Source organism: Triturus cristatus, chromosome 10 (genome assembly GCF_964204655.1).
Source record: "Triturus cristatus chromosome 10, aTriCri1.1, whole genome shotgun sequence".
Lineage (NCBI taxonomy): Eukaryota > Metazoa > Chordata > Amphibia > Caudata > Salamandridae > Triturus > Triturus cristatus.
The window spans coordinates 405,226,125-405,250,788 of record NC_140593.1 but is presented as its reverse complement, the minus strand read 5'-3'; the positions used below and the strand labels follow the sequence as shown (position 1 = coordinate 405,250,788).

Sequence of the window (24,664 nt, the reverse complement as noted above, 5' to 3'; positions counted from 1 at the left end):
AGTCAGCAGGCAATAGTTGGGAAGTACTCACACCTCTGGCAAAGTCCCTTCAACTGGCCACTACAAAAACAATGAAGCAGGCTACTGTCTTCTTGTGTCTTGCACTGGCTCACTTCTTCATCCGGGTTGCCACTACCTGGGGGATAATGCACCAATGGTGAAGAACACAAGGTAGATTGGGTGTTCCGGGCCACTATGGACAGTGTCTGAGGAACTGGCTTCAAGGAGGAACTGGAAACGTTAGGAAGCTAGTTGTGGTAAGTAGTCACACCTGCCTTCAACTGCCACATACAAAACAACAAAGCGCTTTACCCTCAAGGCAGGCAGAAGTCAGGTCATCGTCCCCATGTGGCGCATGCCTGTATAGATTGCTCCCTTGGCTGCCACTACTCACAGGAGCATGGGTCGATAGCGAAGAGTGCCAGGCAGGCTGGAAGTCCCAGGCTGCAATGGACGGGGGCTTGGAAACTGGCTTCAGTGAGATGAAAATGTAAACATGCAAGGAGGGGCAATCACTCCCACCTCTAGTCAGGTTCCTTCATTTGGGCATATTAGACCTCTGCAATATCTTGAGTTCCACAATCAAGACATGAAAAAATACGTATCTCCTGCATTAACAATAGCCGCTAAAGGACGAATTGTGCCCCATACGAGATACTACTAGCCGCATTAAAGCAATAAACATCTACTCGAACATCACTTCACATCCTTCCATTTTTCGTGTGTTTCTAATTTTTTTATTTTTTAAGATTCTCCAGTTCCCTAACTGGACATTTTCAAGAAAACAATACCATCAACTATTTACTCACCGTACATCGGTTAATTCATAGTAAATGTTTCTGCCCTCGTCCTTGATGTAAATGGCGACGTTGGGTGACTCCAGCACTTTCATGTTGAGGAGCTGGGGGAAGGCACTTACAAAGAGGGCACGGATGGTGTCTGTGCTGGTAATCTCATTGGGCATCCTCAGCTGCTTAATGTGATCCCCATACTGAAGGAAAAGGACACCTGAAACAAACACAGCAGGTACCTCAATTGCAGATCAAAAGGGAAACGTCAAATACATCAATTCTCTGAACTGAAGATCAAACACAAATCACCAACTTCTGTGAAGTGTATTGGCCGACTGCAATTTGCATAATTGGTCAAGAACATACCACTGTGCTTCAGGACAGGGGATCTGTTTCATAAAGGGGTCTGCTCTTGCCATTTTGCTTAAATGGCGGCATTTGTAAACGACCAAAATGGGGTCTGTAGGTTAGAGTTTCAAAAGCAGCATCTGTCCAGACTGGCATTTTGAAAGGTTAGCATCACTTGAGGTATAACTCTTAATATCCATGTGCAGTGTATGATTTCACATACGCGGTGACCATCATCTGTGAAAAAACACAGGGGCCGTAGCATGAACTTTCGGTTGTTTTTCCCCCCATGAACTAATATGCTAGCACAAAATAGTGCAATAGAGCATCTGTTCCATGTTTGCATCAATGTTAAGTTTATTTTTAAATGCATTTATTAGAATCTGGCACAAAGCACTTTCATTCCAAGTGTCTCCTTCTGAGTGCCCCTGTAATGATGAGTTTGCACCTACATCGGAGTTACTAGTAGTGTAAAAATATCACACCTTTCCCCAAATTAGATTTCATCAGGTAAAACCTGGTACGATTTCTGTGGGAAAATAGCGCAGCATCCTGAATTGTGCAGCTCGAAATGGTGGAACACATGCCTTATTAATGCTTTATGCCCCATTCCAAAGCACAGAATTCACAATGGTGGGTAATACTACAGGTACCAAAATACCAGGGCACTGGTAATGAGCCCCCTACATTAAGATACATATTTCCTTCCTGTAACAAGAAGTCTTGGCTGCAGTCTTAGCCAGAGCCCATAGAACGTCTGAGCCTTAATCGATTTATTTAGATTTTTTGGCCATTTTGGTATTCTGGGGGTGTCTGCTACTTAACAAATGTCCCCACCCTTCCAATGAGGCCTAACAAGAAAGAAATCCAATATAAGGTTTACCTTGAATGCCACTCCTGGGTCCATGCTTTGCATTTTGGGTTAGTGCTGTTCACTGCTTAGTGTCAGGCTGATATGCTTATGGTATTGTTCACAAGGTAATTTGAATAAAGTAAAAAAATACGTGTTTTCTCAGAGACTTGTCTATGGATCTGCTATACTTTTCTGTAGCGCAAAGTTCCAGGTAAGCTCACTCACGCGCGTCAACTGTATTTAGATAAGGCATATTGATACAAGGCAATTGATGATGCCAGATTACCCTTTCCCATTATATCCCAAAGAAACCTCCCATCATTTTGGTGCAAAAGAAAACTTAGGACAGCAAACTGAGGCACCCATCATGGAAGAAGGCAAAACAATGGTACATGGTTATATCCATACAGTGCAAGTGAGAATTTTCAGACCAAATTATAACCTGCAATATGGGTCTCAAATGAAGGGCTGCCCACAATGGCGGCAGAGGGGGCGATTGGAGAAGCAGTGAGTGATACCTGTACCTTTCATTCCAATACAGGGGTTATGTGATGGACAGCTGCCGATGCAGTGTATATGCAATTTCCTGACATACAATATAAAATAGCAAAATTATGATAGTGCAACAATTTCAGATACATGATGGGTCCTAAACACTTACCATTCACCCTTGATGCTTGGGAGAGGGGCCGTTCATTGCAGGAACCATAAGAGTGAGACCCAAGCAAATATCCACATAATTGATTCATCAGAGTGGTGCATCTATTAGCGCTTATACAAACTTTACAGATCTCTACGTCTACCTTGAGGGTTTCTGCTTAAAGTCTGCTTATAGACAACATATTGTCAATGCCCGAATCAATTTTCTGGTGGTTTTTCAATATAGGATTACAGGAGTGAAAATTGTACTGTTGCGGATTTGGTCTTTGTTTAATTGGACTAAATATTTTGGACATATCAGTTTGCAGAGACTTTTAATTTTGACTTGCATTATTCAGTCAATATTAATTGGACTAAATTAATTTGTTAGAATAGATCACAAATAAAACCTCAAACCCAAGCCCAAATTTAAAATCAAGCTCAATTCCTGAACCTAAACCCAAATCCTGGAGTGCATAACGTAAAACCAGGAAGGATGGATTCATACAAAATTTCCAGATAAACACTGTGTGTATATATATATATATATATATATATATATATATATATATATATATATATATACATATATGTTTAATTATAATTTTTTATATGTAAATCGATTGCATGTAGATATCTTTGCTGTGAATGTGACCTTCGATATCTACATTGTACACCTCATCTATAAAATGAAGTGTAAATCTGACTTCAACGCCAAATTCTACACTTATACCACCCAATAAGCCTGAACCTATTCCAAGACCCTAAGCCCAAATCTCATCTAAAACCTCTAAGCAATTAATTACCTAATCCTAAATTAAAATCTCCAGGCCTAAGGTGAAAGCAGCTATATGATCAGTACACCTCCGAACATTTAACTGTTAACATCTTCCAGATTTCCACCTGGTGCTCGCAAAGTGACACAGACTAAAATAAGTTATTCCTCTATGTTTTTTAGTCAGAGGTGTGTCAGTGAAGCTACTGCCCGTCATCATATTCCTGTCACACGGACAGTAGTATGGCGTGTTAGGGCACAAATATCATCTGTTGCAATAAACCAAGACATTCATTGGCGTAAAAGGAAGGTCCGTGGCATGCTTCACCAGCATATGTACCAAGGATGAGCGAGGAGCTCCGAGAGGGAGGGGAGCAGGAGAGAGCATGCTCCTGAGGAAGGTGCAGTCCAAGGGCCCCTCAAGTGGCAGCTCGTGCCGCAGTAGCTGTTGAATGCTGAATCAGACTCCAGTTAAACCTATCCGGCCTTTATTTCTTGTCTACTTACCAGCACTAATCGTGTTCACAAGCAGCTTAGTTTTATGGCATTTTTATTGTTCAAATGGTGGCATAACTATTTGTCTTAAAATTTGGGTTTAGGCTTAGGAGTTATTTTTTGTCTAGGCATAGATTCTTAGGTGTTCATATTTATATTAAGGTTCTTAGCTTTATGAAAAGATGGTGTCAAGCCTCAGTATCACACACATCATGGTTACAAGGCGGTCAGTAGCAATGCAAGCTTCTTTTATGGTGAATCATAGTATTGAGAAGATAGCAGCAGTGCAAGCTTTCTTTGGCTTGAGCATCTTAGAGTTCACACAACTCACTCTGCTCAACATTTCCTCTACTTGCCTCCATCCGCCGTCTCCGCTCCCTGTATTGGGCCTGCTTTTCATTCCCTCATCCACCTTTTTACCCATCCACCCACTCCACCATCCCCTCACATACTCCCCCTTCCATTTCCTTATCAATATAATGCACACAAAACTTTAAAATGGAATTACTTTCTTATAACAACGAAGAAATATACAACAAAAAACCTTTGCCCATCCACTCATTGTTCTATGGGAACATGCACCCACTTATAGAAGCAGTGACTCACTCTTGCAGTCTCCAATCCATCCACTTCCACTCTTTTGACCCATTTGTGCATCCACTCCACCCATGCCCTCATTCGTGCATCCACTCACATATCTATCCATCTATCTACCCATTCAGCGGCTGGTTAACTCTATATCTACCTACTCATTTATCCATCCATACTCCTGCATTCACCTATCCATTCATTCATTCATTTACCCTCAAACACTCATGAACCCATTCATTCACCCTTAACTACCCACTCACCAGCATAACCACCCACACAACTATACACCCAAACAGACCCATTATAAACTACAGAACAATACAATTGTGACTTTCAGAAAATGTCATTGGACAAATATGGGAGGTGTGATGTTTACACGTAGAAGCAGTACTCCAGATGAGAGTATTGGTTGTATCTAGGACTGTGTACCACCGCCCTGATGAGGCATCCGGAATTGGACACATCCTTCCAGATGTGGATTCCAGACATAGACACAGCTCTTCAGACCAACTGAACTGAACTGCACACAACAGATGAGGTAGTCAGGACTGGGCACAGTACACAAAATAAGGCCTCCTGAATTTGACCAAGTTTGCAGAAGAGGCAATAAGAAGTGAACACACAACTAAAGGTGAAGCCTCCAGAAAAGTACAGAATTTACCATTCATAGCTTAGGCACAATGCTCCAGATGTGGCTTTCAGAATTGAACACAACATGCCTAGACACAATACGCACAATGTCCCTTTCTTAAAGTAGAGGCAATGATAAACGTGAGACATCAAAAAAAGAACACAATATGCCAGATAATTTTTGGCACTTGACAGAATATTCTAGGCGAGGCCTCCAAAGGTGAAGACCGTTCTATAGCTAAATGGATACAACTCTCAATAAGTGGTTGCAAGAACCGATCACAAGGTTTCAGGTGCAATCTACAAAAGTGGTTCTTGTATGATTTGTCAAAAGAGATACAATACTCCAGAAGACGCCCAAAGGTCAGAATATAACAGTGCAGAAGAGGCCTGCACTGATTGATATAATATGACAGCTGTAGTGACGTAAGTAAACACCTTACTGCCAGTGAGATATCGTTTCTTGGATACAACAAACTAGCTGATTCTTCAGAAATGCATACAATACTCAGGGCGATGGCTCTGGAACTGAACAGAAAACTCTAGATGAGGTCTCCAAAGTGGATATTGCACCTCAGATGAAGCCTCCAGAGCTACACAGACTTTAGATGGGCACAACCTTTGGCTCCGATAATTGGACAAAACTCCAGACATGGCTCTGAGTATTATGTTCAATACCCACATATTTGCATTTAACGACAGAGATGGACTCCATAACTGGAGACAATAATGTAGATGTGGTCCCCAGCACTGCACACAAGATACCAGAAGTGGTGCTGGAATACAAAATGCATGTGGTGGTCTTTAAAGGGTGTATCAATATATCAGGTGAGACCGAGAACTGTACACTGTACTTCACACGAGGTTCCAAATATTACTTACAAGATACTCTCATTAGGACATGTGGAACCTGATAAAAAACCTCCGGATGCAACCTCCAGACTGGGACACAATATGCAATAAAAGGATTCTGGAGAAGCCACAATACACCACATGAAGCACTAACGTCCAGATACAGTATGCCAAAGGAATGCTTTAGAAATGTACCCAGTGGTCCAGATGAGACCTCACCGGTGATGTACACACCGTACTGCTAAACCATAATCACCATTTCATGCGGTTTTCATATTCCCTCCCTCTGCATCCCATCATGTTTTTGCTTCCCCAACCTTCCCACATTGTGTGCCTACTTTGAAGTCATCTAGTATGGGAACTCTAAGACGCTCAAGCCGAAGAAAGCTTGCACTGCTGCCATCTTCTCAATGCTGTGTTTCTCCATAAAAGAAGCTTGCGCTGCTACTGTCCGCCTTGTAACCATGATGTGTGTGATACTGAGGCTTGACACCATCTTTTCATAAATCAAAAGTAGAAACAATGAACTTTGTTAATGATTGATAATTTATAGGTACATGCACACCATTAACCTGATCATAGGCTGCACGGTGTTATTTTACATTTGTAAAGTGCCAAACACCTTTGTTATTTCATTGTAGATTACTTACTCAAACTATCAATCAATCAATCATGTCTTATAAAGCGCGGCTAATCACCCGGGAGACGGTTTCTGCTATAATATTTTGCGATCATGTTCCTACTTCACTGTGTTTATTCCCCTTGCATTATTATCCGTGGTTACACAAACTTTGGCATTTACTTGTTTAGCAACAGGAAAATAAAACAAATGTTTATGCCTTCCTAACCATGGAAAATACTTTAGGTGTCTTAAAACTAAAACGATCTGTTATCAATTAAAATATATCAAATCGACTAGCATTTTAGTCATATTTAGTGTTGGTGCTCAAACAAATTATGGTCGCTCCTACGGTCACGTTTCTCGCTGGATTGGTAACCATGGTAACATTGTAACGCTCCGTAGATAGAAGAGGAACAGTAGAAAAACATGTATGCTGCCTGCACATGATGTAATGCTGAGGAATGCTATGGAATCCCTTTACATCCCTTCATGCATGAACCCAGCAGACAGGTTAAACTGAAGTTTTATCATTTAAAATCTTTGTATTACTGAAAAAAGAGTGTGCATGATTGTTCAGAAAATGTACGCTTTACGCGGCCACTTATTTCAACAATATCAAAACGGTATTATATTTTTTAACTATGATCACATAGAAAAGCTAAAAGATTCTAAGTGCTGTTCAGCATCTACAATCAAAGTTGATGGAAAATAGTAAAGCTTACTTTTTCGCTGACTATGGCTCAGCTGTTTGGTCAATGGCATCTGAGCAGTCAGCACCACTAAACGATGCCAAATACTGATTGCGCCGTGAACTTTCACAATAATAAAAAAAGGCAACATTCATTTAGGAATCCTTGACATTACAAACGACGAAATATCATTGCCTAATAGCCTCATCAAAAGGCTCCAAATCATCCAGAAGCAGGCCACCCGACTAATTTATAAACAACCAAAATAGTGCCAAATCACCCCCTTGATGAAAGACCTCAACTGGCTACCTGTAGGACCAAGAACAATCTTCAAAGCCGGCTGCCTCATATTCAAAACACTCCGCAATAAAAGCCATGCTTCCATTACAACAGAACCCAGAAGTACACCCCTAAACACTCACAACACTCTGCCCATATGAACTACATATTGGTACCCAAATTCAAGAAGAAAAGATTGGGTGGAACTAGATTATCGGTCATCGCCCCCAACCTCTGGAACTCCTTTCTCCTTGAGGTAAGAGTAGCTTCTTGCTACACAAACTCCAGGAAATTATTAAAAACCTCGTTATTTAGAAAAGCATACAACTAACAACCTGCCCTCTGCTTTACCTTCTTGTTGCCAACTGGCACCATGAAACCGGTTCATGAACGCGCGCTTTAAAGGAATCAGTAACATAACATAACACACGGGTCCATCAAGCATCAAATATAGTAAATAAAACAGCCGAATTCTTCAAAAAGCTTAAAAGCCATAAAAAGGGAAGAAATACTGTATGTATACATGTGCAATCAACACGAAATAAACATCAGCATGAACAGAAGACAGACTAGCTTTCTGGTCAACGAAATGCCAGTAGAAAAATGTGGCAGTAAGATGATGTAAAATGTTAGTCATAGAAATGAAAGGTGGACTGTGGACGTTCATACAATAATCAGCATTTCTCCAAACACATGGAAGAAGGAGGAGAGGAGGTCTTTGGCTTCCGGGAGTCATAGATTGCATCAGACGCATGCGATTGTAAGATGGCTGAAAGCACAGCATTTATTCAATGCCTAAGACCAAAGAGATATAATTGGTATTAAAAAGTTTCATGAAACCCTGCCAATCACTTAGCTCCTAGTCTGTCTTGAAATAGTGAACTTCCAAAATGATTACCAGTGGGCCATTCATTCCTACTTGAAAAACAATGCTAGCATTTACCCATTGAATAACTTGGGCAGTGTTGTAAAAGCTCCAATAACCATCCAAACAGCCATGTACCACATGCTCTGTGAGCTGACAGTTAATGGAATGATACCAGAGATCAAGTAATATTATCATAGCGGTGTAAATAGTAAATATTGCACGGCTGATTCACTATAACTGCTCAGGAGGATGCACATGGGATTCTGCCAACATTTGAGATATTGGGTTTGCCAGAGGCAAAGCTGGCCAATTCACGCCCTGTATGACCTCCTTTGCCCCATTCTGTACAAGTGGTACTCAAAGAACGTTATGCTAAAAAGCATCTACTAAAACGTTCAAAGAGGAATATAAAAAGACATGCAAGCATCTTGGGTAATACAGACACCAGAAGCGGCATCTGCTTATCCTTCACAGGAGCACCGCCAGCCATAAAAACACAAGGTCTGTGCAAAGGATTGCTTTATGATATTTTTAAACATGTTTAATCACGGATCTTTCGACATATAAATGCAGAAAGTATAACTAGTAGCCATACATCAAGGACAGGCAGGTAATAATAGCACTAGCATCCAGCCAATGAGATTCAAGTACCAAGGGAGAAGCCACCTGATAAAGATCTAGAATTACTAACATCTAGCCCCTGACTAAAAAATATTTGACAGTGAACCAAAATATGCTTTTGAAGTATTTACTAATACAAAGGATAACATAAAAAGTAAAAGATGACAAGAGGCTGCTCTGAGCTGAAGCTAATAATTTAATTTAATTTTCTATGAATTCTTGCTGTCCCCAGAATCACCTATCATCTGCAGCATCAAATGAAATTTATGTGGCATTCAGAAGCATCTATTTTCCCAATAGAAACCCTAAATCTACAACAGAAACGTATTTGCAACACTGGAGAAGTGTCATTAACTTGAAAAAATTGTGCCATAGAGATTAGAAACTGCAATCTTAAATCATGTGCCCTCAGGCATTTTACGCACTGTAAAAACGAGAACTATTATAATGTCCTTTGTAGTTTCCAGCAAGTGAATATCTCATAAGTTATTTTTTTCATTTTGTACTCTTATATGGCACAGACAAGACTCCATGGAGAACCGTCTTCCATATGTAAAAGTTACATAGATCGTAAATGTTAAACAGTTAATATTTGCAAACAATAAACAAAGAGAAAAAATATTATGCATAATCCACTACAGAAATATAAAAAAATAAAAATGAGAATTTTAGCATTTAGTCTAAAATAATGTGGGAGCAATCACACTGCAAGCATTGTGGCAAAATCAGATAGTTAAAAATTCACAGTGGCGCTGAAGGTTTCATAGAAGGGATTAGCTGTAACTTTGGGAGGGATGGATTTCCACACCTTGAGTGTGCTCCCTTAGGAAGATTGTTTTAGTGTTTTTGCTTTTCTGAAGGCTAGGATTGCAAACAGGTGGTGTAATAGCTCCAGGGGGGACGAGAACCACCTCAGAGGGCTAATTTATGAGCTTCGCAAGCCAGTGCTACAGAATCAAATATTTTGCGTACCATGAAGATCACCTTAAATGGGCTATTGGCTTCCGTTATGAACCAACTGAGGGTGATCTGTGCTGCAGTGATGTCATCAGATTCCAACACTTCATAGCCACCTGATTTCAGAGTGGCCAGATGAATTTAGGACTTACCCAGAGCAGCACATTCCACAATACATCCCAGATAGCAATAGGGATTCAGCAACTGATTTAAAGTAATTCCCTAAAGGAATGGTTCAATTGCTCCAAAGAGTCAGATTTGGAATGGAGCACCTTTTGCCAGGAAATGTATGTGTGCACAGAGGTTCGGTTCTTTGTCCAAGATAAAAGCCAGAGATTTGCACTAGCAGCAAGTAATACAAGGCTTTCAAGCAAACAAGTCTGTCAGGCCAAACTTGCACCAGAATGATGAGAAGAGGAGAGATCAGAAGGAACTCAGGTTGCAGGCTTAAATTTGAGCTGTTGGATTTACATCCACAACCGAGTGTTGCTGAGCGTCTCAACAAGAGAGACAATATCCTTGGGTGAGAAGACTTTTATATGTAGTTGAGCGCTGTGAGATAAAAATGATGATGGAGTGCCTCAAAAGTCTTATTATCATTCGATTGACATTTTTCCAGAGTGCCATTCCATCATATTCTCACTTCTGGGAGTGCAGCTCCCATTCCCTTCAGATAATTCTGTCATCGCTTCTGCTAGGGAGTAGGAGCAAAATTTCTGAAAGAGGAGAACTTCTAACATTTTAGGCACGGACATTTTGGTGGAGAAGAAGATTTGACAACACATCTGGTAGGGAGTGCTTCTAACATTTATGGGAGTGAGAGGTGTGAAAACAGGTCTTGCAGGATCTGACATTTCCAGCAGAGTGCAGATCTCCTGTAGAGTGCTGTCAACATTTCAATTAAGGAATCAGTTACTAATTCTGAACGGGATGGCAGCAAACAAATCAGTAAGAACAGCAGCTTAGATTTCCAAAACAGGGGACAGATAACATTTTGCACACAGAAGCTGAGATGCTAAAATATCGTGAGTAAAGGGCAACTGACATATATACAAAGGGAGCAGCTAACATTTGTAAATAACAACAGTGTGCATCTTGCATGAATAACCACTACCATTTACATCAGAAGATGTGGCTATAGAGCCCTACTTCCTAATCTAGGAGGCTTCAGCTCTGATGGTTTCCCTGGCGCTTGTGTTGTTGCCTCTTGCTTTTGCTCCTAATATAAAGGAGCTACCGCACTAGCTGCAAAGCGGGCACATCGGTGACTGACCTTGAGCTCCAGGATGGGGATGATGTGATGCTGGGGCTCTGACCCTAGGCAGGACAGTGTGTACATCTACTTCTCCCACAAATATTGCTGACAAGCGCTACTGCTCAGCTCAGAAGGGAATGGCAGATCCTAAAGCCAATGCAAAAGAGCCTGACCAAGAGTCAGAGACCCTGGCAGCACGCACACACTGGCTTTACTGTGCTTAGTTATCTCATTTTTTCCCCATATCTTTTTATTAGAAATTTCAAAATAACACCAACATCAGTTTTTAATGACACTGCTGTTCACATCATAATACATTGAAGGATTGCCTGTGACCCCCGTGGCCCCCAGGTTCACCCCAAATCTCCCCTCATCCCACTTCTCTCTCTCAACTTGCCGAGGACCTGGTGCACCCCTGCTGTGAAACTCAGTCTCTCTGTATCAGTCCCATATAGGAACTCCAACTGAGCCATATTTTTTCCATTTTAGGGGGAAATCTCTGCCCTCATAGGCTACTTTTACGGCTAACATACACCAGTCCATGTCGCATTTCCAGGCTTCGAGATCCAGGGCCCATTTAGCACCCCAGGCTTTCACCATATTTCTTTCTGCCACCATCAGACCCAGTATCATTCATGTTCGCTGCGTCCCACCGACCCCCGCCGCCCCCATCTGCCCAGACAGGCTATAATGTTGGACCAGAATTTTCACACGGCACAGCAGCCCCTTAGGATATGAAGGAAGGATCCAGTTTGCTGCAGCCTCGCAGGTGCAGATCTGTGGCAGCCTCCCCATCTGAACCAAGGTCGACCGGGAATAGTATGAACAGTGGAGGATCCGCAACTGTACCACTCTAAAGCCCAATACTATGGCTCTCTAGGGGCACAAAGAGCCTCATCCCACTTCCCATCTTTAAGACCCCCTGAACCCCCCCATTTATTCCCTCAGTTGTTGTATGGTATCGGGGGGGTGGTTTACAATCTTTTTATCAGAGACATGTCTTTCTTGGGCATGGAGTCCCCCAATAGTCTGTCCTCCAGAAGGGAAGATCCCTCAAGCTCTGTGTCCCTCGGAAGCACAGCCCGCAGCGCAGGTCTGAGTTGCAGAGAAGCGCTGGTTCAGTCTGTGGTAGATACACCAAGCCATTAACTGTAATTAGTTGTGCAATTCTTCTGAATATCCAGGAGAGCGAAGCCTCTATCATACCAGCCTCTTTTGAGCTTGTGCAAGGCAATCCACGCTGGGCCTCCATCCCACAGCAACAGCCAGACTTGTACTTCAACTTCCTTAAATACGCCTTGGGGACCTCTTAGGGAGTGTTTTGTAGGAATGTAGAAATATAGGGAAAACGGCAGCGGCATAATTTTGAATAGAGCCGCTCTTACCAATAGGGAAAGTGGCAGGGCAGGCTAGTGCTGCACAGCCCTTTTAATTTTTCGAGCAACGGGGAAAGGTTCAGCTCGTAAAAAAACAGCCTCAGGTGTGATGTATATGCCCAAGTAGCGGAATCCACTCTGTGCCACAGTCACCGCACAGTCTGTCGGCAACTGCGGAATGTCACCTCATAATGGGTAAATTAGAGACTTGTGCCAGTTTACAGTGTATCCAGAATATTTACCAAAATATGTGATTATATCCATTAGTCTGGCCACCGTTAATTCTGGGGCAGTGACATAGAGGAGCACGTCGTCCACATACAGCAATATCTTATCATCCTAGGCTCCCCCCCATCGCAAACCCCTGACCCGCGGATCTTGATATATTCATGCTGTCAATGGCTCCAATGCCAGAGCAAAAATCATCGGGGAGAGGGGCAGCCCTGCCTGGTGCTCCACTGGCGTTCAAATACCTGGGAATACACCGCTTTCACCTTATCCCCTGCAAATGGGCCACTGTACAGCAGGCAGACCCATAGCACAAACTGGGGGCCAAAACCCTGTTTTTCCAGCACTGCAAAAGTGTAATTCCACTCCAATGTATCGCATGCCATTTTGGCATTCAGTGACATTATCAATGTACTGTATCTTAAAGTGGTCATCTGTCCCACACCCCACAGAGGCATCGGAGATGGAGTCTTGTACTCCAGTTGAGCAGAAAGCCAGAATGATCAGAGTGGATCAGTGAGTGGACTACTTTTCTAAGCCGTGTTGTCAATACTTTGGCCAATATTTTGACATCGCCATTCAACAGTGACATAGGCCTATAGGAAGCCCACTCCTCCGTGGGTTTCCCTTCATTATGTAGTACTACTATGATGGCAAGCCTTTAGTCTTTGTACTTTCTCTGTACATGGTTAATAGGTGTGATTCAAGCTTTGTTGCCCGCATTCTGTAAAGCTCGATTGGCAGACCGTTCAGACCAGAGGCTTTCCCTGACGGCAGCTCCCTCCCCAACGCCACCAGCTCCCCCCCTCACTGTCCATTTCTAGAAACACTTGATCGTTCCTTGCTGGGCTTGGGAGGCGTATATCCTGAAGGAGGATAATCGTGTCCTCAGCTGTCTTGGTCACTGCAGCAGAGTATATCTGGGCGTGGAAGACTGTGAACGCCTCTGCTAAGTGCTCCCCCCTCTAACCAGGTCCCCTGTCTCTGTTTTCACCTCTAGGACCCACTTCTGTGACTCATCCCTCTCGCATAGCCAGTATAGGAGTTTACCAGCTTTATTCCCAACTTCATATAGGCGGTAAGCAGTAGCTCTATGTACCGCCCTTGCGGCCTCAGTGGCCAGGTTGTTGTATTCTTGTAGCTTCAGTGCCAAAGTATGTTGAGCTCCTGGTCTCATCTCAGCAATCAGAAGTTAGATCATTGCCTTCCTGGGAGGAGCCCCCACGGGCACCTGAGTCCCCACCACGGTCGCGCCCCCAGTTACCTCTTTAGCCAGGACGTATCTGTCCAACTCCTTTGCTGCAAACCCTTTGCATCCCTGCCGCCAGTCATCAGCATCTTCCTGCCACTCAACTGCTTCTCAAAGTGCAAGGGTGGTATTCACCGCCGCCTACAGAGCCCTCCCTCTTCCACCTGAATGCGCCTCGCGGGTTTCCCACAGGGAACAGGTGTGACAAGTTTAGTAGGTGTCGCCGCCCCCCTCAGTGCAACTTGGTCTTGAGGCCAGCACGTAATGTCTATCAGGATCCCCATTTCTGTTGCCTCTTTGCAGGATGCGCCAAGGGTAAGAGGCCCACTCCGAGATCAAACTGCTGCTGGCTTCCTTTGCAGCCTGTTACTTTATGTTTTCTTATGCAAGGCAGGCCGGCCTCCTCAACCTGCCCCTCCGCACCACTTCTGGGCCCAAGTCTCACCAGTACCGGGCCCTGCACACCATGCAAGACTAGTCCTTATTGGCCGCCAGGCACTCCCAATTGGACGAGCCATAGCCTCATGTGTGATGTCCTCCGGAGGAGCAAAGTCTCCCGTCTCTACTCCCCTCCAGGTGCCATCTCACCACAACTCTGGGTCACTGAGTGCCATGCGGAGACAGGCCCCACTCCACTGCTGGTCCTCCAAGTATCCTGGGACCTCTGGCCTGCACACGAGTCAGGCCTACCCGCTCTGCTTCTCTGCCACACCTAAGGGGCCCGGACCTGACTGGCTCCTGGGCAGCACACTGCGGGCAAGGCCAGACCCCACCGGACCCTAAGCACTCCCTGCTGGGCAAATCACAGCTCCAAACAGGATGACTGTGTGCCCTGGGGGGATCTGAGTCATCTGTCTAGACTATTTTCCAGGTGCTGCCTCTCAGCTGCTCGGATCACCGTACGGAGTTAGGCCCCAACCCCAGATGAGCCGCGGGTCATTACCTCGCTGCTTCTGCTTCTCGCCTCCGCTTAATTACATTCTTGGGATTATGTTCTTCACCTAGGTGGGGGTTCATTTTCCAAGGGACACCAATTATGGAAGCTTGTGAAGATCACATTTGGCATAAACTCTAAAACATACACATTGCTGGTCGAAAAACCGAATGAAATTATTTTTGAGTCTTCATACATGATCATGGGGTAGAGTCAGTCAGTTGCACAGGCAGGTGTGTTCCCTGGGTGCTTCACTGTCAGGTCATACTGACTGGGCCACAGCTTCGGGGACACCAGAATATGAAGGTTTATAAAGGAGTCCTTGAAATGGTGAAAAGCCAAGAGGTACTTGATATGGAGAATAACTGGGCCCCCACCCCTGGAGATGATAAATGGTAACAAGATGGTGGTGATGGCATGGTCTCTGCAGTGCCAGCTCTGTTTGCTGGTGATCTTGCTGTGTGTCATGGGGTGGTTTAAACATGATGTCTGAAGGGCTAAAACATCTTCAGGGCCCCAGCAGGCAGCAAGCCACCTAGGACTCTGCATTTAGAGTCCAGACAAGGGGCTGTTTTTTTAAGCACGATGTGTCTATGAAGTGATCTTGCTATACAAAAGCAACCAGAAGAAAAATTCTCAGATCCTATAGGAGGATACTAAATAGGAGAGGCATCCCTGGCATGGGTCATGGTTTGAATTTTGTGGTGAAGAGTTCTGGGAGTTAATTATTTGCTGGAGAGAACTTGCAAGCGTGGCTTATAAGCAGGTACATCATGTGACCCCCTCCAGACGGGGAGCCGGCAATATGCACACTGGATATGACCTGTCAATACGCATAGGATAAAGGTAGCACAACCTAGCATACTAATGCACCACTGGAAGAGTGAAGAGAAGCTACACAGTGTTATAATCAGTGCTTAATTTGAGCCGGTGGTATCCGGTACTTGGCACCAGCACTTAAATGTCGGCACCAGCTCTTAAGACAGTCTGCCACATGGTGGAGTGGTCTACCTAGGTAGGGATGAGAAAACTACAGTTATTAATTGGTTATACATTATAAATAACTAATAATTGCCATCCAAGCCATTCTTATAGCTGTGCGGGCCTGGAATACTATGAATTGTCACACTTGTTAGAGTGTGATGGTTAGTAGTTGATTTGGTATTGTCATAGGCAGCAATGTCAGGGGCAATTGATGGTACAAGCTGCAGTGGCCTCCTGACGAGGGCCTTGGCATTTATGTTTTTACAAATTGAGCACTGGTCATAATACTAGAAGGCTTTCACTAGCAGGCAAAGGAGTACTGAGTGAGGATAAAGAGGATCACTTCAAGATGCTGTCTTGAGGGGAGCTATTTTCAAAGGCCACATGAGCCAGGAAAAGAAGGACTAGAGGCTAAGGCTCTTGGGGCATTGACTCTTAGAAAGAATAGGGTTATATGGTATTCAACCCTTTTGCTCTTGTGTTGCATGTGCAACCCCTTGGCCCTGACTAAATCTTTTAAGTTGCATTAAAGTAGATGGTGCTAGTCTTTATTGAGGTTTATAAAAGAGTCTTGTCTCCATCAACACTACACGCTACTCATTCCATTCCCAGTGTAAGGGGAACAGAATTATTAGCAAAGGTTGATTAGTGGTTGTTTATTACAGCAAAAAAAAGAAGATAACGGTACTTTTTCTTGTAGCGAGGGGAGTATAATAACAAAATTGTAATAACTACAGAGACAATCAAGGACCTTTAATGAAGGTAATCTTATATGGATGGCACTCCCGAGGTATAGTTCACTTTACTTTCAATTGATGTCTCTATTATAGGCTTATAGTAAAAATGCTCATTAAAGTGGATTAAGCTCCTTAAATATGGAGAAGCCTCAAGGAAATTCTGTGTGTTTTAAAACTCTATTAACTCTAATAAACATGCTATGAAATTGAGATTGGATTCTAATTAAAAAAAGATTAATTGAATCTGGAATTTTTCTTCTGAAGCCCTGGATCTAAACTTTGGGGGATAGAAATGGTATTGCTCCTTCAACTTATGTTTGGAAGAACAGAATTTATATCAACTATAAGCCTGGGCATAGTTTGCGTAGTTTTGCTACACGGAACTCCGTGAAGTTACAAAAAAACACCGCAAAGTTCTGCAAGTGGCGGAGTGTAGTGCGCACTGCTGTTGCGCTGGTCTTCCTGCTGCTCAGGTAGAAATACCGTTTGCGAACGCTAGTGGGGTAAAAACTACGCTGAACTACGCGAAGCAGAGTTTTCTGCACTCCGTGAGCTCTGCGGAGCGCAAAAAACTCCGCGAACGGATCGGAGTGCACCGGCCAGGCCTAATCAACTAAGGTCAATCAACAACCTGTTCATAGAGTCTTTTCTTAAATGTAAATTGAAATTGCTTTTTGTAATGCACAAATATGTAGCCAGAATTTAGATCTTGGCGGACGGGTTACTCCGTCACAACGGTGATGGAGTTCTCGTCCACTGAACTATAATTCCTATAGGATATAATATATTTCGGCAGACGGTATATCCATCACCGGGATATCCATATCCATCATCCGTCAAGATCTAAATCAGGCCCATAGTTGTGAACTTGCCTGGTGATAACAAATAGATTTGTAATTAGCAAAGTATTTTTGCTTAATGTGTCTTTGTTGATGCTACAATTTTGGTACTATACTTAAAAAGAAAAGTACTTAAGAGTATATTAAATCTTGTCACATTGTGGTTTGTGGTGGTGTGAGCTTTATCAAGATTATTGGATTTTTTTCTTTTTGCTCTTGTAAAAACAACTTTGAGGCAACTGAAAAGATCTATAAAGTATTCACCTCTCTAACACCTCTCAATCATTTAGTGTTGTCGTTTTGTTGCCCTTCACGGGTACTGGTATGTCCAGACGTGGGCGTCGGGCTCACTGTGCCACTGAAACCAGCTATACCTGTATGAAGAGCCCCAACTAGGGAGAAACCGGTCCAAGGTTGCTCATTTTCCGGTTCAGGGAAGACCTGGCCTGGCAGTTCAGGCTGGACTTTTCCCTTGAGGAGCAGAGGCAAGACTGATTTACATATGGCTGGATCCAAGTTGAGGTGGCATGGTGGGTGAAAAACAATGGATTGGGATGCGACCCGAGCGATTGTCAGTGGCTGAAATTAATTCAAGCATTCCATCCATCATTTTCTTGTTTTTGCATTTGATGACGTAAGTGTGCCAGGTATGCCCAGATGTGGATCCTGGGCTCACTGTGCCACCAGAACCAAGCTATACCTGGCCAAAGATCCTTAACTAAGGTGAAACCAGTTCTAGGTTGCCTTTTTTCCAGTTCATTGAGGACCTGGAATGGCAGTTCGGCCTGGGCAGTTCCCAGGAAGTGCAGGGTCAAGATTTATTTGCATATGGCTGGGTCTGAACTCAGGTGGCATAGTTGGTGAAAAACAATGGATTGGGATGTGGCCTCTGGCGACTGCCAGCGGCTGAGATTAATTCAAGAATTCTGTCCATCAATTTGTTTTTTTTCCATTTTCCCTAAGTGTGTCGGGTATGCCCAGACGTGGGTTCTGGGCTCACTGTGCCAATGGAACCAAGCTATACGTGGCTGAAGAGCACTAACTAGAGCAAAATCGGGTCCTAGCTTGCTTTACTCCCGGTTCAGGGAGGACCTGGCCTGGCAGTTTGGGCTGGACTGTTCCCATGAGGATCAGAGTCAAGACTGATTTACATATGGTTGAGTCTAAACTGAGGTTGCATGGTGGATGAAAAACGATGGATTGGGATGTGGCCTTGAGCGAATGCGAGGGCTGAGATTAATTTAAGCATTCCATCAATCACCTTTTTGTTTTTGCATTTGATGCCCTAGGTGCACCGGGTATGCCCAGACGTGGCAGCTCAGGCTGGACTATTCCCATGAGGAGCAGAGTCAAGACTGATTTGCATTTGGCTGGGTCCAAACCGAGGTGGTATGGGGGTGAAAAATAATAGATTGGGATGCAGCCCCAGAGATTGCCAGTGGCTGTGATCAAATTCAAGCATTCCATCCATAGTCTTGTTGTCTTCGCATTCACCAGTACCTAGGCACGAGTTAACACGGCCCACACTGCAGCGCGGGTCTGAGACAGAAACCAGGTTCTACCTGTTCACAAGTTTTATCTTCTGTCCAAGTCTCTGAAAAGAGGTTCATGAGGCTGAATAACCAGCGGACGAGGTCTTGGTGAAACCATTGACTTTTGGCAGGAAAGTTCTGAGAGGAAGAAATTCTAAATTTACATCCAAGGAAGGTCCCTTTCCGGCCAGATACTTATGGCCCCTTCGCCCAATGAAGATTTCTACATTCAGACTTAGTCACTTTTTTGGGGGCTCAGACTCCTCCAACGGGGCTAGGCTGCACGCTGTAGCCGAAAAGAACTCCACAAGGCCTGATGATCTCTGTGCAAGGGCCCGCTGAAATGGATTAGCTGCTGCAGAAAAGCTCTGAGCTGGAGCACCTGAATTTTTGGTCCATCAGTAATACACATTCGTGAAATTGGCTTGTCAGGTCTGTCCTGGTCCTCTGGAGTCTCAGGTTTTTCAGGATGTTAGGAGGGGTATACTTTGACAATGCCACGGGTTTGCAGCATCTCAGGAAAAGCCATGGGGGGAGCCAAGACTCAGTCTAGCAGAAGCCACCAGCAGGGTTCAGGGCAGGTCCAGTTGGAACTGATCGGCTGGGCTCTCAGGAACAGGGCTTCTAGTAGCTAGTTGTGTCCCTAAGTCCTTCTTCTGTCTTCCTCAGGTCCAATATCGTTCTAAAGAGGGTTCCACAATTATGCCTGCCACTAGTCTGAAGGTGGAATTAACTTATAGCCCTTACTTAACCAATAGCACAAAAGTTACCAGGCGTAACTCGACCCACTTTAGCAGCAGTTCCAGTGTGTCCTGCTGCAAACAATCCAATAGTACCCCTCTCTACCTAAATCCAACATGGCAGAAGCTTTCTTTCCTTGTGCAGAGCTCCTGTGCCTACCCTGGATGACAGTTGAAAAGTCATTCAAATGGGCTTCTAGACACTTTACCCAAGGAAGAGGTGGCTTTCTAAAAGTACCTTTTACAAATTATTTATTACAAATCCGATTTTACCATGAATTGGGCTGGTAATAAACATTTTTTTAAAGTCCAAGAATTAACTTTGTAGGTGTTTCCTTGGTGGATATAAAAAACTTATATTTGAAATTATATCCGAAGGCTTCCCCATGGAACAGCTAACCCTGATACAGTAAAAATAGCATTTGGGGCATTGTCACTGTAAATACATGTTTAACATTAAACTTTTACATGCGCTACTTTTGTATACTATGCACCCTGTCTTGTGGGCATTAAGGCTTACTCAGGGGTGACTTCATAATATTTAAAAAGTGGGTTTAGGTCTATCAAAAGAAGTTATTTTGACAGTTCGGATTTGTCCTTTTAAAAATACACAGGCAGTCTACAGTGGCAGGCCTGCAGACATGGTTGCACTGTCGCTGTAGTGGCTGGAATATCGGGTGCTCCAGTCCACTAGTGACTTTTAACTTACAGGCCCTGGGTACACTTGATATCATACACTAGGGACTTATAGATAATTTAATCATGTCAATTAGGAGTATAGCCAAATTCCACGTAATTTACGGGTCAGAGCACATGCACTGGACCTGGTTAGCATAGTCCCAGTGCAGTAAAATAAACAAACAGCAAAATCAGTCAAAAAAATCTATGTAATCGTGCAAAAAGAGGCTTTTTCCTATAACTAATAACAAGCGAAGGCATGTAAACATAAAGACTGTGCTGAGCTGTGCTTCTATTTTCCCTTTATGATCTCGAAAATTGACGTGGGCAACATTGGTGAAGGACAGCCCTATCTTCTTGTTTGTTAAACCTACACGAAGGTGGCAACGTTTTAAAAAATAGAGCGCAAAAAAATAATGAAATTTGCTGGAAAGCTTTTTGCAGAACAATTTGAACTTTGCTGGAGGGAAATCCCCACACAAATGTTTTTTTTCATGCTGGAAATTTCACCCACAGTAGAAGTTTTGCAAATATAACTACCGATACAACTTCATGAAGTTAAGGAAGCTTGTTAACAAAATATTGCCAGTCATTTTAGAATTTAGGACAATGCTACTAAAAATGATACTGTGAAACGATTGATGAAATCGAGTAAAGGGATGAACATACTGATTTACACAAACATTTATGGCTGCATAACATGAAGATTTTCCACAGGGGGTGGGGAAAAGCTTTTGTTTTCCATTGTCAAGAGCCTGAAATCTGTTTTAAAAGTTTAAAGTAATGGGCAATGGAAGTTAACTCCGGAGTAAACATGACCCGAACAGGATCTGACGCCTTATAGTTTATATTTTAGTTTTTCCTCGGTGCCTTACACACATCTCTAACCCGTTGTGTATGCTCGGAGGCATGAACAGCAAAGACTGCCACAGATAGCACTGGTTACAAATCCTTATTAAAGCAATAAGCCGTCCAAGTAAAAGTATGAGTTTGCTGTGGCCGCTATGTATGCTTTGTGGCAAGCACAACGAGGCGTACAATGTGGTGCCTACAACCATGTGACATGTTGTGTCAAGTCACACCTATAAGCAGTGCTTGCAATGGGCAGGTGCTGCCAGGCACTTAGTGCCTGCACTTTTTTTAATTTACCGGGAGAGTGCGAGGTCTTCTCAGCAGGGATGGCATTTTTAGGTCTCGCCTGACCCAGCGCATGAGCTGGTCTGGCGAGACTTATTGAGAGGGCTCCAAAAAGTGCTACCAGGCCAGCCTAGAGCTACAGTGCATGTGCGCGACTTTCGCGGCCGCTTTGATGTTTGATCGCGATCACTTTCACTTTCGCGGCCGCACGACCGCTTTGCATAGCCAATAGGCCTCGCTTTTGGGACCTTATAAGTATTTAGTTATGCAACTGTTGCATGGCTAAACACTTATAAGGTCCCAAATGCGAGACCTATTGGCTATGCCAATGCTTGTTTTAATGCGGGACTAGTGAAACTACTCAGTAGTGAAAAAAGTGCAGTGGAATAGTATTACTATTTCAAGAACGACCTGTAATCAAGATTTTCCATTTCTCATGGGCTCAGAGGCAGTGCACTGAGCCACCCCCCACACAGCTGTGCTAACTGTGGTGGAAAGAAACATTTTCTCTTCTGCAGCTGAGGCCCGATTCTAGGAGCTCTAGCGCGCGTGAAAAGCAGAGGCAGTCACCAGTGTGTGGTTAAAAGCCCAACAGTATTTTTGTTGGCCATTAAACACATGTCAAGGGCCGCCTGAGCCCCTGTCTGTTGTGGCAACAAGCCCTGGCGACCGTTTACTGCAGTTAAGCATTAGTTAAACTTAATGACTAAGTTACTCTACTTATTAGTTCAGTTGAGAAATGGGTCTCTTTGGGCTGTGTGAGGCTTTGAACCCATCACCACCTGGCCGGCCATAGAGAGGGCAGACCAAGGGGACGGGCGGACCTTAGAGACCATCTACTTCAGCTGACCCACCCTCCCTCACAACGAATTAATAAAAACACACAACAAAGGCTTCTGTGGCTGCAGCCAATGCCCTGACGGGGGTGAACAACCCAAGATGGATATTGCTTGCGCAGGATCTCCACATATGAACTGGAATCCCGCCGGGGTCTCTAGTTCACACTGTGGCACTGTGTGAGTAAACTCTCCTCACCGGGTGTCCGAGTGAATGGAGCCGACATGGTATGACACACGGTGTTTCAGGCTGAGTAGGTAGGTCTGTGAAAAATCTGCAGTACCAATCAATCAATCAATCAATCAATCAATCGAATATTCTTAATTCGGTTTATGCAACCATAAAAGTATTTTTTTAAAACATGAAATTAAATCAATCATAAAAACAGAAATAAAAAAGACATTTCATATTTAGAGCTAGCTATGAACTAGCCAGATAAACCAACCTAAAAAATCATTGTAAACATTAGGAATAGGCAAAGATAAGTCATAGCAGCATAACATTATAGATCTCAATCGATTGTACAGAATATATCAATTCATGTCAATTGTATTAAAACTATATAGAACTGCAAATGAGGGCCAAATAAAGCAGCCCATAATGCAGAGCGAACCACACTCACAATCTAAAAATTATTAAGGCTTAAAAATAAAGTGCCAATGTGCGACCTGAAAGTGCAATCTTTAGAACATCCTCACAAAATGACATGCTGCCTCAAACTGTGCATCTTACATCTGACTAATATTACGCAAGCTCTATATAGCTATAACAAAACGCTACATGCTATATTACAAAAAATAATTTCCCTACTAGGGGGGTGATTAGGATGGCGGGCGTATCGCCACTGCCGGCCCGGCGGTGGTGATCCTCCCGCCCGCCATCCCAACCTGTCACTGTTGCGTGTCCCGTCACCTGTCACTTCGAAGACAACAGCATCCTGGACCCCTCCCAATCAGGATTCCGCAGGTACCACAGCACCGAGACCGCCTCATCGCTGCCACAGACGACATCAGGATCATGCTAGACAACGGCGAGATGGCGGCCCTCATCCTCCTGGACCTCTCCGCCGCCTTCGACACCGTCTGCCACCGCACACTATGCACGCGCCTCCGCAACGCAGGGATCCGAGACAAGGCCCTGGACTGGACCACCTCCTTCCTCCCCGGCAGAACTCAGAGTCCGCCTCCCCCCGTTCCGGTCCGAAGCCTCCGAGATCATCTGCGGCGTCCCACAGGGATCCTCCCTCAGCCCGACGCTGTTCAACGTCTACATGGCACCACTCGCACGCATCGCCCGACAGCACGACCTCAACATAATCTCCTACGCCGACGACACGCAGCTGATCCTCTCCCTCACCAAGGACCCCCTCACCACCAAATCCAACCTCCACCAGGGAATGAAGGCTGTCGCCGACTGGATGGAAGAAAGCCGACTTAAGCTGAACTCAGACAAGACGGAGATCTTCATTCTCGGGCCCAACCCCTCAGCATGGGATGACTCTTGGTGGCCCGCATCACTGGGGACACCCCCGGCTCCTACCAACCATGCTCGCAACCTGGGAGTCATCCTCGACTCGAAACTCACCATGACCAAACAAGTCAACGCAGTCTCCTCTACCTGCTTCAACACCCTCCATATGCTCCGCAAGATCTACAGATGGATCCCGACAGACACGAGGAAAACAGTCACCCAGGCCCTAGTCAGCAGCAGACTCGACTACGGAAACGCCCTCTACGCCGGAGCCCAGACCAAGCTCATCAACAGACTGCAAAGAATCCAGAACGCCACTGCACGCCTGATACTCGACGTCCCGCGCCGCGACCACATCACCCCCCACCTGAGGAACCTGCACTGGCTCCCCGTCGACAGAAGAATCTCCTTCAAGCTCCTGATCCACGCAGACAAGGTACTCCACAAAACCAACCCAGCCTATCTCAACAGTCGACTCTCTTTCTACGTACCCAACAGGAAACTCTGCTCCGCTGACCACGCCCTGGCCACAGTCCCGCGCATCCGTAGAACCACTTCCGGAGGCAGGTCTTTCTCCCACCGCGCCGCCAAGACCTGGAACACCCATCCCCTCAACCTACGACAAACCGAAGATCTGCTGACCTTCAGGAGACGACTC

The 24,664-nt window shown here is 44.4% G+C and overlaps 1 protein-coding gene across 14 annotated transcripts in view; it reads right to left on the bottom strand.

The window, feature by feature from the left end:
- The window catches only part of KIAA1217 (KIAA1217 ortholog), a 1,240,780-nt gene that overhangs the window by 385,180 nt on the left and 830,936 nt on the right, over nucleotides 1-24,664 (bottom strand). For all 14 annotated transcript variants that reach the window (XM_085631670.1, XM_085631677.1, XM_085631672.1 and 11 more), the window contains one exon: nucleotides 810-1,008. In XM_085631670.1, the coding sequence (XP_085487796.1) occupies nucleotides 810-1,008 (199 nt within the window). The remainder of the gene's footprint in view (nucleotides 1-809; nucleotides 1,009-24,664) is intronic.